The 14,550-nt window shown below is 35.1% G+C and overlaps 1 protein-coding gene across 2 annotated transcripts in view; it reads right to left on the bottom strand.

Moving 5' to 3' along the window:
- Nucleotides 1–14,550, bottom strand: part of LOC127859477 (forkhead box protein P1-like) — a 45,987-nt gene that overhangs the window by 8,213 nt on the left and 23,224 nt on the right. For both annotated transcript variants that reach the window (XR_008039410.1, XM_052396908.1), the window contains exons 6-12: nucleotides 8,457–8,564; nucleotides 7,814–8,090; nucleotides 7,444–7,520; nucleotides 4,485–4,586; nucleotides 3,571–3,692; nucleotides 2,640–2,712; nucleotides 78–214 (exon numbers count right to left, since the gene is read on the bottom strand). Coding sequence is in view for 1 of the 2 variants with exons in the window: in XM_052396908.1 (XP_052252868.1) it covers nucleotides 78–214; nucleotides 2,640–2,712; nucleotides 3,571–3,692; nucleotides 4,485–4,586; nucleotides 7,444–7,520; nucleotides 7,814–8,090; nucleotides 8,457–8,564 (896 nt within the window). In the remaining variant the exon portion in view is untranslated. The remainder of the gene's footprint in view (nucleotides 1–77; nucleotides 215–2,639; nucleotides 2,713–3,570; nucleotides 3,693–4,484; nucleotides 4,587–7,443; nucleotides 7,521–7,813; nucleotides 8,091–8,456; nucleotides 8,565–14,550) is intronic.

Here is a 14,550-nt window from a genome sequence, read left to right as displayed (position 1 = left end):
AATAAGTGCCATTAGTAGAGCTATAATGTACTTAACTCACTGGAGCAAGACAATTCACCTTTCTCTTGTAAGCCTACCTGTTAGGTGATCCTGGCTTGCTTAGAGAGCTGGCGCTGCTGTTGTAACTCTTCATTGAGAGGTCCTCTACACCCTCGGACAGATAGCCATTGGTCATCTGCTGACCCATTATACTGCCACCAGACTCCATGGCGGCCTGCAAACAACAACAACCTTCATCGCTGGTTATCGTACTTGGCGAAGATTAAGGCCAACAAAGATATGAACAAGTTTGTAGATGATGTGAAACAATCTATTCGAGTTCCCTGGGCACAAAAATGTAATTTAGTATATTTTTTTTTATAACTCAAAGGAAACAATTTATTAGAGCTACCAGTGGTTTTGGTTCATTATCAAACTTGGTCAAGTTTATACATGCAAACAGTGTCAGAAAGTTAGATGATGATACCGTCACAACTAATTAAGTTTAAGAAGTTAAACCTTTACCTCTTAGATAAGTATTTTGAGGTACTTTTAGTCCCTCAGAAAGTTTCATTTAATTAAAGACCTTTCTTTCTAGATAAAAGTTTTTTAAGGCTTCATTTTCAACCCTTAGATACTGATGAGCAGCAAACAGCATAAAACCTGAACAGACTGTGAGTTACTCACAGGCTGTTCTGGTTTTTTGCTAGTTGCAAAAGCCATTTTCCCTTTTTTCTTATGGGGGAAAGGGTTAAATAACAGACAAGGCATATTTGACAAATTTTGGCTAATGCATTGGCAATAAAGTTGCGTTTTGATGCAGGAAAGCCTGATAGCATTAAATAACGAATGTACAACTAAGGCTGTATACTGATGAAGACACTTTTGACTTCAGACATATGCTAAAATGTTTTCCAAATTTTAATAGGCTAAATATCACAATATTCCTAATTTAATAGGCTAAATATCACAATATTCCAAATAACTGTTTCATGACAAGTTCAAGTTTTTCCATTGACCCAAAAAAACACTTTAATTTCGTTAAACAATAATTGTTAAAGCTGTCACGACTCTTTGCATTATCATTATTTAGAAAACATTGTCTTTCAAAATAGAATTTATTTTGAGCTGCACAAGCCTTAAATGTCTTCCAAATGTTATTTAAAAAAAGCAGGATGTAAGCTATGTGCAAGGCACATATTAATATGCACAAGTTCAAACCTTGGGCTGAAATTAATGCTTACAAAAAGTACACAACAATGGCAAGTAAATCAGAAACAACATAAATCTGTCAAAACAGTTGTAATATATCGTCCATTATTATGCCATTCTTTGCTTACAAAATGTAGCAGTAAACATTATAGAGCCAAATCATCAGGTTAACTAGATGCATGCTCTTTATTTAATGGCCAATTATATCGTACTTAAAGTAAGGTGACAACAGTACAAAACGCAAAGTAAACCGCTTAAAATCTAGAACTTTCATCATAGATCAAAGTTAAAAGGAACCCAAAGTCCAACTAAAACTGGGACAGAAGACTAATTACTTGCTTATCCCTTTGCATGCTGGGAATTTTTGTCGTCTGCTTAAATGTCGTCTGCTGAATTTTTAAAATTAGTATTTTCTTCGATTTTTTTCAAAGAATATTATCAGAATAGCAAACAGTTTGGATCCTAATGAGACGCCACGTTCTGTGGCGTCTCATCTGGATCCAAACTGTTTGCAAAGGCCTTCAAAATTCAGTTCCAGCACTGAAAGAGTTATTCAAAATCACCATGGGCTGACGGGGATTATTCTCCATTTTAGCTTTGTCAGCAGATTATTAAAATAACTTTAAATTTGAATCGGCCATTGTTGTCTCGTATTTCACAAATTTTGCATATTTGAAGTAGTTCTGGAAAATTGTGAATAAAGCATGTGCGTTAAGTGTCCTCATGTTGCAGTCCAGATTCCATGACGACACTTCCCGCCTTTATGGATTTTTTTGTATTTAAGTTTGTCTCAAAACTAAAATCCAGTCTAGTTCAGTCCATCCGGAATGAACTAATCTGGGACGATTTTTTACTAGAATGTGGCTCATATGTTAATGTCATTTGTCATTCCCTACATGTTTAAAGATAAAGCATATAATAATACTTTCATTGAAAATCATTTATAACATGGCTATTGTCAAGCAATATGGTCCCCTATCAGTGAAACTCCACCATTGTCAGATTAAAAAAAAAAGTGTTGCCATAGCAACCAGAATTTTTGACATAGGAAGAAAATTAAATAAACGTGCATTATCTCAATATTGCCATCTATCCATGTTTCAAGTTTCATGAAAAAATATAAGAACTTTTATCGCAGGATGCAGAAAAGTGTGACCCACAGACTGACTGACTGACTGACAGACGGACACACAGAGCACAAACAATAAGTCCCCTCCGGTTTCACCGGTAGGGGACAACTATACTGATGTCAAACCTCTCTGAACCCAACATCATACAAACCTGGCCTGGTTTCTAAGTTTCTTATTTACACAAGTTTTGTTGTTGTTGTTGAATTCCTATTTTCTGTTTAGATTGCACAGACTTATCTGGGACGACACTTTATGCACAGGCATTAAACCCCCTTTTCACAGAGCAAGGCACATTTTTATATCATTGATATATCTTACCCGTATGCTGGCATTAAGTGCGTCGCTGTAAATCCCTCCATCATTTCCAAACGAGACGTTGTTGGAAACAGCTCTGAAATATAATACAGATATACCAGTTGCTTTCTGCTTAAATGGGTCTTATTTTATATGCGGCCAATACAACTCCAGACCAGCCTGCGCAGTCGCGCAGTCTTGCCAGGAATTAAAGCTGTCCACTATACAGTAACACAAGGCTTAGAGGTCTCATTTGGTGACTGGTGTGGATGAGCAGGCTGATCAGGACCTATGTTTGCACCATAAAGCATAAGATCAATGTTTGCATGGCGTTGGTCATATATGAAATATTTTGTTTAATAACTGAGACACACAAAAATACTTTTTCATAATTCAATATCATAAAAAGTTTACAACAAAAATATAGAATAGCTTTTTTGTCTATACCAGATTATACATCGGACTTAACTTTGAAGCTATAACAAAGAAATAAATTAAACATTCTCTATAAAACATAACTGTTAAAAAAACCACACCTTTAACTGTTTTATCCACAAGATGAACTACAATGAAACTTGATAGAAAGTAAATTTTGCTGTCTGTTATAAAAAGAATAGGATTTTGTTTTTACACAAGCTTTCACAATATCTTTAATTAGACTTTTTGAGCCTCATTCTAGGAATACAAGGCTTAATGCATCTGCTTCAGGGTTGTCCCAGATAAGCCTGTGCAGTCTGCAGAAGCTAATCAGGGACAACACTTTCAACCTTAACTGGAATTTTGCTTACAAAAGACTACCTTTAAAAGAAAAATACCACAAAAGCGAAAGTGTTGACCCTGATTAGCCTGTGCAAAATGCACAGTCAAATCTAGGAGGCAATTTTGAGCACATGCATTAAACCCAGTTTTTGCAGAACAAGCTTGGCTCAGTCACAGCGTGATGAAGCAAGCCTACCCAGTGAGTTTCTGCGGTCGTCGTTTGTAGAACTCCGCCTCATCCACGGTCCAGACTGCGCCCTTCACGTTCTCCACCCGCATAAAGCACTTGTGCAAACTCAGGTTGTGACGCACTGCATTCTGAACAATGAAAAACACACAACGTCTTTACCACTTATTATGCAATCATGAATAAGCACAAACGTCTTTGTGGTGCCAAAATGGAGGATTAAAAAAAAGAAAGTAAAAATAGCGCTGTGTCTTAGTAAACGCCCAACAACTTTTAAAATTGAAATTAGATGTCATAATACATGGTAAAGTACAGTAGACATACATAATAATGACGTTCAGTTGCAATTATATGAGAAAGAACACCATACAAAGATCACTGATCTTTTATCTGGACATATTTAGTGGGTTTACAGCAATATATTGACATTAATAACACCAACATCTTTCCTTACAAATATTTTCTTATAAAATTGTTGAAATCACTTCAAGTATGTGCAGCAAAGATGTTAAAACCAAACTTCAAACTTGTGAAATACTTTTGTTAGTCATTGAATCATATTAATTTGATAAAACAACCATTCATGGTTAAAATATTCTAACATGCAAATATCTGCTTAATGAACATGTCTGTAATAAACACTTCTATCTTTACACAACAGTGAGGTTTAACCCATTACCACTAAGATACGTATTTTTACGCATTTGTAGTCCCTTAGAAAGTTCAATTTAATTAAAGACCTTTCTTACTAGATTCAAGTTTTAAAGGCTTCATTTCTAAACCTTAGATTCTGATGAGCAGCTAACAGCACAAAACCTGAACAGACTGCGAGTTACTTGCAGGCTGTTCTGATGTATGCTGTTTGCACAGCCATTTTCACTTCGCTTTTGAGTGGGAAAGGTTTAACTGAGCCCAGTATTTACCTTCCATGTGGCCTCATTACGTCGGAAGTATGCAAACGTGTTTTGAAACCACTGGTACACCTCGTTCAATGTCAACTGCCTGTTCTCAGACTCAATTATTGCCTAAAACCACCAAAAAATAAACACAATGTAAGAGCACAATCTGAGAAAACTGGGCCTAATGTATGTGTGGAAAGTTCTGGTCGCAATAAACTGTTCAGTCACAGAGCCTTATGAGGGACAACACTTAATGTTTTTATTGTATTTATTGTAAGGAAGCATCTTCTTAGCCAAAATATATAGTATAGGCAGAAAAAGTCATCCCTGATAAGCCTGTGAGGACTGCAAGGGCTAATCTGGGACAACACTACACACATAAGACTTTAATAGCACATATTCATCACGTCTTATATATGAAACAAAAATCATAAATATCAGCATGATTTTACACAGTTACAAGAAACATGGCAACTCTACGAAACCAGGTTTTTAAAGTATGAGTAATTAATGTAATATTTACTTATATAATGCACAATCAAAAGCTAGGTCTGCATGTGAGTTTGCTACATACAGGATTTTTGAAAAATGTCTCAATTAAAACTTTACTAATTGAGACTTTGAACTGACTGGCCCAAAATGGAGCTCTTAGCTATGTCTGCATGTTAGCTACCAACACATAAAACTTCAGTATTGAACTGACTGGCCCAAAATGGAGCCTTAAGCTATGTTTGCATGTAAGCTACCAATACATTAAACTTCAGTATTGAACTGACTGGCCCAAAATGGAGCCTTAAGCTATGTTTGCATGTAAGCTACCAATACATTAAACTTCAGTCTTGAACTGACTGGCCCAAAATGGAGCCTTAAGCTATGTTTGCATGTAAGCTACCAACACATTAAACTTCAGTCTTGAACTGACTGGCCCAAAATGGAGCCTTAAGCTGTGTTTGCATGTAAGCTACCAATACATTAAACTTCAGTATTGAACTGACTGGCCCAAAATGGAGCCTTAAGCTATGTTTGCATGTAAGCTACCAACACATTAAACTTCAGTCTTGAACTGACTGGCCCAAAATGGAGCCTTAAGCTATGTCTGCATGTAAGCTACCAACACATTAAACTTCAGTATTGAACTGACTGGCCCAAAATGGAGCCTTAAGCTATGTTTGCATGTAAGCTACCAATACATTAAACTTCAGTCTTGAACTGACTGGCCCAAAATGGAGCCTTAAGCTATGTTTGCATGTAAGCTACCAACACATACAACTTCAGTCTTGAACTGACTGGCCCAAAATGGAGCTCTTAGCTATGTCTGCATGTTAGCTACCAACACATAAAACTTCAGTATCGAACTGACTGGCCCAAAATGGAGCCTTAAGCTATGTTTGCACTTAAGCTACCAATACATACAACTTCAGTCTTGAACTGACTGGCCCAAAATGGAGCCTTAAGCTATGTTTGCATGTAAGCTACCAATACATTAAACTTCAGTCTTGAACTGACTGGCCCAAAATGGAGCCTTAAGCTATGTTTGCATGTAAGCTACCAACACATTAAACTTCAGTATTGAACTGACTGGCCCAAAATGGAGCCTTAAGCTATGTTTGCATGTAAGCTACCAACACATTAAACTTCAGTATTGAACTGACTGGCCCAAAATGGAGCCTTAAGCTATGTTTGCATGTAAGCTACCAATACATTAAACTTCAGTATTGAACTGACTGGCCCAAAATGGAGCCTTAAGCTATGTTTGCATGTAAGCTACCAACACATTAAACTTCAGTATTGAACTGACTGGCCCAAAATGGAGCCTTAAGCTATGTTTGCATGTAAGCTACCAATACATTAAACTTCAGTCTTGAACTGACTGGCCCAAAATGGAGCCTTAAGCTATGTTTGCATGTAAGCTACCAACACATTAAACTTCAGTCTTGAACTGACTGGCCCAAAATGGAGCCTTAAGCTATGTTTGCATGTAAGCTACCAATACATTAAACTTCAGTATTGAACTGACTGGCCCAAAATGGAGCCTTAAGCTATGTTTGCATGTAAGCTACCAATACATTAAACTTCAGTCTTGAACTGACTGGCCCAAAATGGAGCCTTAAGCTATGTTTGCATGTAAGCTACCAATACATTAAACTTCAGTATTGAACTGACTGGCCCAAAATGGAGCCTTAAGCTATGTTTGCATGTAAGCTACCAATACATTAAACTTCAGTCTTGAACTGACTGGCCCAAAATGGAGCCTTAAGCTATGTTTGCATGTAAGCTACCAACACATACAACTTCAGTCTTGAACTGACTGGCCCAAAATGGAGCCTTAAGCTATGTTTGCATGTAAGCTACCAACACATACAACTTCAGTCTTGAACTGACTGGCCCAAAATGCTATCCCAAACTGGATCTGCAAATAACTCCATCCAACCTGACGTTATTGAGCAGAATAGGTTCTATATTATAGTAAAAGTGATTTTCACCTTGAACAGACTAGCCCAAAATGAAATCCTAATCTAGAGCCTAAGCTTGATGTAGTTTTATCGAGATTTTCATTAACAAAACTCAAGTTATTTACAGGAAACAACCTGTTAACCTGGTTTTATATTTTAAGAATTTAGAATAACCTTGACCTTGGCCAAACTGACCCCAAATTCAATCGCAGACGAGGTCTGAATAAAATAACATACCAATACCATTTCAGTGAAGTACATCAATCAATCCTACCTAATGTCACTGATGTCATTGAGTAGAAACTTTTTTGTATTTTTAGTAGCAGTGACCTTGACCTTTCCCTGACTACCCCAATTACAACCACAGGTCCCCACGCAAGCTTCCTATATTCTAAGTTACATCAAGATTGGTCTACGCAAACTTAAGTAATTGTTTTTGAACCTCCAGTCCTGTTTGATCTTCTATTTTATAACATACATTTAATTCTAAGTTCGATAATAGCTCTTGAAATTTAAATAAAAAAGTGTACCTGTCTAATTAAAGAAGCATATGTAAATGGTGGCCTCACATCTGTGTTCTTGTAAAAATCACGATTTCTTTGGATTTCTGAAAAAAAAGAGAAAAGTTAGTACCGGTATCAGTTTTTTATATGCAAATACAGTAAGATATAATGCAAATTTAAAATACTTATTTTATGTGACTACAGTTAAAGTGATATATTAAGGAGTAACTTGGTGTAAAAATTACTGTTGATTGATTTAATGTTGTTCGAAGATTCATAAACTTGTGCATATTTGTTTGATCTCAATTTTTTGGATTTTTAAAACAATGTTTGACTTTGGACATGAACATTTCTTGAACATTCAGGGGAATACTAGTAATATAATAAGAGAACATACCGGCTGATATTGGAAGGTTACACTTGTCAGAGACACGCCTTCTCATTGGTCCGAGCCCAGCGCTAGTGGGCGTGGTAGGCTGGGAAGATGAGTGTTGATTGACAGGTGTCGAGGACAAAGGGCTCTGAGGGGGAAGTATTAGGAGAGGTAGTCCGGTCGACACTGAGGGGCTCAGTAAGGGGGTTTTCGGGCCCATTTTCTGGGACATTAGGGGTAGGGATGAGATCACAGGTTTGTGGGTAGAGTGGCTACTGGATGGGATGGGAACACAAGGCAACTGAAAAGGTAAATAGACTGTAGTTTGATACTGGCATTTACTTATATTTTATTAGAAAATATCCTGCTTTACTAGAGATTTGAAATGAGTCTTTGACAAAATAATTAAGAGCTGAAACATTTGTAAGTTTGTCTTACGAAAGCATATTTAAAACCAAATTAAAACACTTTTTACAAGACACCATAAATAACATTATTATCAAACTACACTTTCAGTAATTTAAATAGTTTGTTCCCTGTATTAAAATAGTTAATAAAGAAGAAGCTGTGTTTAATAAACACACATGCTCTCCCTTTGTGGCTTAAACTTGTTGCTGGTTAACTCATCTGAGCAGCTTTAAACGAAAACAGGGTGTCCATTACATACATGTTTGTGTTTTGGTGGTGAGGGCTCACGCATCTTTGCCTCAGGCCTGTGAGGCTGCATGTGCAGGTGCTGCATCATGGCCTGCAGGAGCTCCTTCTCCCTCGTCAACTGAAACATAGAGTATGTCAACTGAAACATAGAGTATGTCAACTGAAACACAGAGAACATCAACTGAAACTCAGAACACATCAACTAAAACTCAGAGCACATCAACTGAAACAAGAGACTAAAACATAAAGCATGGGAGACTAAAACAAAGAGAATGTCAACTGAAACACAGAGCATGTAAACTAAAACACAAAGCACATCAAATAAAACACGTAACAGGAGAGACTGAAACAAAGAGCCTCGGAGATAGAAACACAGAGCACCAGAGACAAAAACACAGCAATCAACTGAAACACAGAGCATGGGAAACAAAGAGCATGGGAGACTGAAAAACTGAGAAGGGGACACTAAAACACAGAGCATGGGAAACTCAAACAAAGAGCATGGGGGACTGAAACACTGAGCAGTGAAGACTGAAACACAGAGCATGTCAACTGAAACACAGAGTATGTCAACTAAAACACAGAGCACATCAACTGAGAGAACTCAGAGCACTGGAATATTATATAAAACACAGAACACAGGAGAAATGTGAAATGCAGATCACAGGAGAAATAACACAGAACATGGGAGAAATGTAAAACACTGGGCATTGAAAAAATATGAAACACAGAGCAATGGAGAAATACACAAAGCTCGAGACAAATATGCAATGTTGCTAACCACCATGTTGTGGTACCTGGAACAACATTTAACAATGTGACATGGTCTTCACATAGCACACTGTGAACATAACAAGGGTTCTATAAATGTCTATGTTATGCAGCATAATTCAAAACAGGTGTGCTTAAAACTGGTCTTTTGTGGCAAACAAACTGTTATAGATGAACTGTCAAAATGACTGAAATACTTTGGACAATGGCAAATATTCCAACAAAACGAAGTGAGAAATGAAGTGAATGCTTATATGGGATACAGCTATTATTAAACTCAAAGTTAATTTTGTAGTGAAATTCCTAATCAAGAGCATTTCAAAAATGTTAAAACTCAATAAATTGTGTCAATTTCCCTTTCTTAAAAATGATTTATGCTCAAATTATAATTTCATCTGATCATTTGTCCTCACAATCCATAAACCATTGTGTCAAATACATTTATTTACCTTATGCAAATGAGCCATTAGCTCTCTATTATAAATAAATCAGGACACCTAGCATTTCCTTGTAAGCTCCTTTGTCCAATGGGGTCTGGGCCTGGACATAATCTCTTTCTTAGCAAAAGCATTGTCTTAAAAAAGACTTTTTTGTTTAAATGCTTGTAATTATAAAAAAATGTTTAAATTATGAAAACATGTGGAAATCATAAGGTCATGCCATCATAATTACATCATTTCACTAATGTTGAGTATGCATTTATTAATTTATCACATTGACAAAAGGTTTCTAGAGTGCTTTCCCTTGGACAGGAAGTTCATTTCTTGCCCCAGAATTCCTTGCCTTTCCTGTCCTTCTCCAGTGTGTCAAATGCTAGAGATATACTCATCTATGATCCCTTGTACTTCTTGTATTTATTAAGGAACATTGAAAGAGATGTTTACTAAAACATGAAAATAACAATAATATTCACTGTAAATTGTCTCTGATGGATTATAAATCAGTGATATTTTCATGTAAAGCACAAAAAGCATAAAATAAATACTTACAAGAAATGCACTGTTTGAGGAGTAAAACCTTTAAATCAGCTTTTATCTACTAGTTTATTGGTAGACTTTAAATCATGTTTTTGGAAACAAGTTATCAAATACGAATGAAGATGGATTAATTAAAATTGAAAAAAAGACTGAATCATTTCTATGAAAACTAGCAAACATCAGTATCTATTTTGTGTCTACTTTGAGTAGCAGTTAAAGATATATTTTGATTATTGGTCCATAATTTTCATTATATATGATTATTTCAAAATTCAAGAGTTCAAGCAAAAGTATGATATTTATACCTAAGGAATTTAAAACAGTTTTGCACCAACCTTTTTCTGTATACATTTTTATGAAGTACTTAAAATTTCAAATGTGAAAACAAAAACAGTTGTTTATGAGTACATTCCCTCTGTTGATTACCGGTAGCATTTCAAAAGAAATTTGGGATTTGGGTCATTACTTGTTTTTGTAAGTGTTGCATTATTATGAAATGTAGGTAACAATCATAAAAAGTATCACCATTTCCCCCCCCCCCTATTCTGTTTGAAGATCAATTAAAAGAAGCTGTTAAAAGCAATTTAACGATATTTTTTTGTGTTTTGTCCTGAGATTTTCAAAATTGCATTAAGTAACATCTCGTATACTTGTTTATAAAACATTATCGGTTTATGTATCTTATTCCAGCTGTCATAAATTTCAAGATGAAACAATATACGTAAATGTCTAATGGATGCAGAGATGGAAAAATAATAATAAAATAGCTGATCCAACCATGATTGGGGCAACATAAATTATGTGTCAGACAATTGGTTCAATGATTTGCAAATTTGTGGTGGTAAACGAATTATAAGTTTTTTGCCCTATTACTGATCAATCAACTATATACCTTGTTAAAATATGATGCAAGAAGGAATGTAACCAACCATCGCCTTATCAGTGAATAATACTGATGGTGCTCAAAGGGTTGCAGGTTTGAAAGAGTTCACAAACTGAACCCATTTATGCCTAGTGGACTCTCCCATCCTTCTAAATTGGATCAATTTATTTCCAAAATTAGGGATGTCTAGTATATATAATTTATTACTATATTTAGAATATTTATACAGAAATTCCTTTAAACAAAGAGCACAGACCAAGATGTGAAGCAGCATCATGCGGCGTCTCATCTTGGTCTATGCTGTTTGCCAAGGCCTTTTTTCTAGACACTAGGCATAAACGGGTTAACAACTGTTCTGAAAAAGAAGTGTTCACAACAAGTTTTAAAAAGACTAATACATATAATATATAAGGGAAACTCCCCAACACCTGGCTGCCATGTTGAACAAACCACAACCATTCTTTAATCATGAACAGATATACAATTTTGTATTGTTCTTTTCAACTTTTACCATGAGTGGGTAAAAAATTTGACTTCTAGATGTACAATTGGTTTTACTATAGCCACAAAAGGAAAATGCCCTGCCTCATGGCTCCAATGTTTTTTAATGCACAGGAACAATATCTCACTCAAAAGAAAATTCATTAGAACAAAATTAATGTCCAGAGCAAGGTTCCTGAAGACTTCGCAAAGAAATGTGACTTCTTGAGAGTTCGCACAAGCTTTTTTGTTAAAATTGACCTAGTTGTTGACCGAACAAGACTAAGTTTGGATGTCATCCCAGATAGGATTCGCACATGTACACTCATCAAGTTTCATGAACAATTGGCAATTAAGCTTTTTTTAACACAAACAGTTAATGAGGTTATAATTTTGGACAGTTTGATATTGTTTGAGATTTTTTTCTCTGTTGAAATTATCTACCTCTGTTGTTTTGGCATTATATTAATTATATTTATTCATTTATTCAAAAATTTAATCACCACAGTTTATTTCACTATTTTATGTTTTGTACAAGAAGCAACAAGTTAAAATCTGCTTACGGAAAGCATAATCGTAAACAAGACAGAGAAGACGGATGATATGTTTGTAGCAAAGCAATGTTTTATTGTTTATTCCCACTGACAAGCCACGGATATAAATGACATCAGTGGGACATGAAACAATGGTAATCACGTTTGTGGTGAGACGTCTAGAGAAAAGCCTTCAAACAGGCCAGTGTGCTAATGATATGTAAATGTTAAATGTTTATGCAGCTGTCTTTATTTTGATGACTTAAATTGTTTGTTCGCTTGTCATCAACATGGCTCATTTCCTTTTTACGTCAGCGAAAAGTGTCAAAATGACACATGACAGTGTTTTCTCATCCTAACAGTCTATAATGACATATTTATTATAATTATGCATGAATAGATTATTTGTTTTACATAGCTTTATTGCTAAGCAGCACACATTATCGTTTAGGGAAGCTTTTGTAAAAATAATTTGGTAATATATAAACCAAAGATACAGGGTTGGTATTCACCAACAATTTTTTACTTAAGAATAAAGAAAACTATTGTCTGGAATTTTCTCACAATTATACAGAAAATTGACACACATCTCATCCAAGTCAACAGCCTTTGGTGTAAAGTACATGTTAAACATTAAATTTCTTTGACGCAGACAATTGATGCATTCAACACTTTTCATGTTTGATCAGTCAACAGTAAAATACTTTTTGAACAAAAAAGTACAAAATGATATTTAGCAAATATCCATAAAATACCCTGTAAGTTTACTACCTATTCATAAAGGATGTGCAGCGTACTTTCACAGAAAAGGAGCAGTTTTTTACATGCATGTTCAGTCCCATTTTCCATATATTTACTAATCAATTTAAGGATGTATTTTTATGTGTGGCCTAGAGTGTGGGTGTATGTACACCTCATAATGTCATGAAAATCTGAAACTCTAGTCATCTGATAAACGATCATGATTAATCAACTTTTCAAATAACCACAAACATTTATTCAAAATCCGTTGACATACCAGTTTCATATGACATGCATACCCCACTAAACACCTTCTTTTAAATATAAAAAGACTCACTATATGAGATCAAACAAGAGATTGATTCATTTAGACATTAAAAAGCAACATGTCATTTTAAATTTTAAATCAGCAGCCTTGAAATACTCAGCCTAATCGTACCTCTATAATAAACAAATGACAAACACATAACATTGAGGATATATTAGGTATTATTACGTTTACATAGAATTTTCAATTGTGAAGGTGCCAAATGAATGGTCTCGACCCTTTTTTTAACCTATAGCATGATACTATGCTTATCCTGTTATTTAACCCTTTCCCACTCAAAAGCAAAGTGAAAATGACAAATGTGCAAACAGCATAAAACCAGAACAGCCTGCGAGTAACTCGCAGTCTGTTTCGGTTTTATGCTGTTTGCTGCTCATCAGTATCTCAGAGTTGGAATTGAAGCCTTCAAAATTTGAATCTAGTAAGAAAGGTCTTAAATTAAATGTAACTTTCTTCTAAGGGACTACAAATGCGTCAAAATACGTATCAAGTGGTAAAGTGTTAAAGCAGAAGGCAAATATCAAATTACAAATACTTATTACTCATTTATTAACAAAATTGATTCTATTATTAGGCAAGCATTTGTTATTTACAGCCACACAATTATCTTTAGTCTCGATTTTATGCAAACCGTACTTAGGAATGTGACAGTATTGCTTATGTATGCAACAGGAAAAATGCCATGTGCATCATAAAAACGTTCAATAAGGCCATCCTTAAAAAATTGTTTGTTTGGCATAACCCGACCCAGGTAAATTTGGGTGGGTAGGTAGGTAGGGATTTTATTTTTTTTAGTATTTTTTTTTCTGACATTGAACTCCGACATATACCAAACTAAAAATAAAGCTCCAAGTCTTCTGCCTCATGAAAGGAAATTGGTAAAGATTTTTCTGCACCGTCCGTATCACCGCACGTGTATTTGTAAGTCTATTTTTTGTATAAAGAACATCGAAACTATAATATAATCGACGAAAAATACTTTATCCGAAAACGAGAGTCCAAAAAATTGTATGCATTTTGCACATGAAATAAAACGTGCATATCGTTTGACTACAGAAAATGAAAACAAGTTACCTAGCAAATACGTAATTAATATACTATTTGGTTGACATATTACTTTACAATAGTATAGTTTGTGAGTAAAAACAACAAAGTAATTATAACATTTTAATTTCAATCAAGAACAGAAAGGTGTAACATCTTCGACATGTAACAAATTATTTAATCATCATCCTTTAATTCAGATCGATAGACGGTACAAAGTTGTAAAGTGATCAGCTTAAAAATAATTTATTGAGTGTTACGCTTCTTTTCACTTGATTATTTTTTATACGACTTTTGCCATCGGCCGTTATATTTTAGGCAGACGACAATATCAACTGTGTATTCCA

Source organism: Dreissena polymorpha, chromosome 1 (genome assembly GCF_020536995.1).
Source record: "Dreissena polymorpha isolate Duluth1 chromosome 1, UMN_Dpol_1.0, whole genome shotgun sequence".
Lineage (NCBI taxonomy): Eukaryota > Metazoa > Mollusca > Bivalvia > Myida > Dreissenidae > Dreissena > Dreissena polymorpha.
The sequence above is the reverse complement of the archived record's forward strand: the minus strand, read 5'-3'. Positions and strand labels throughout refer to the sequence as shown.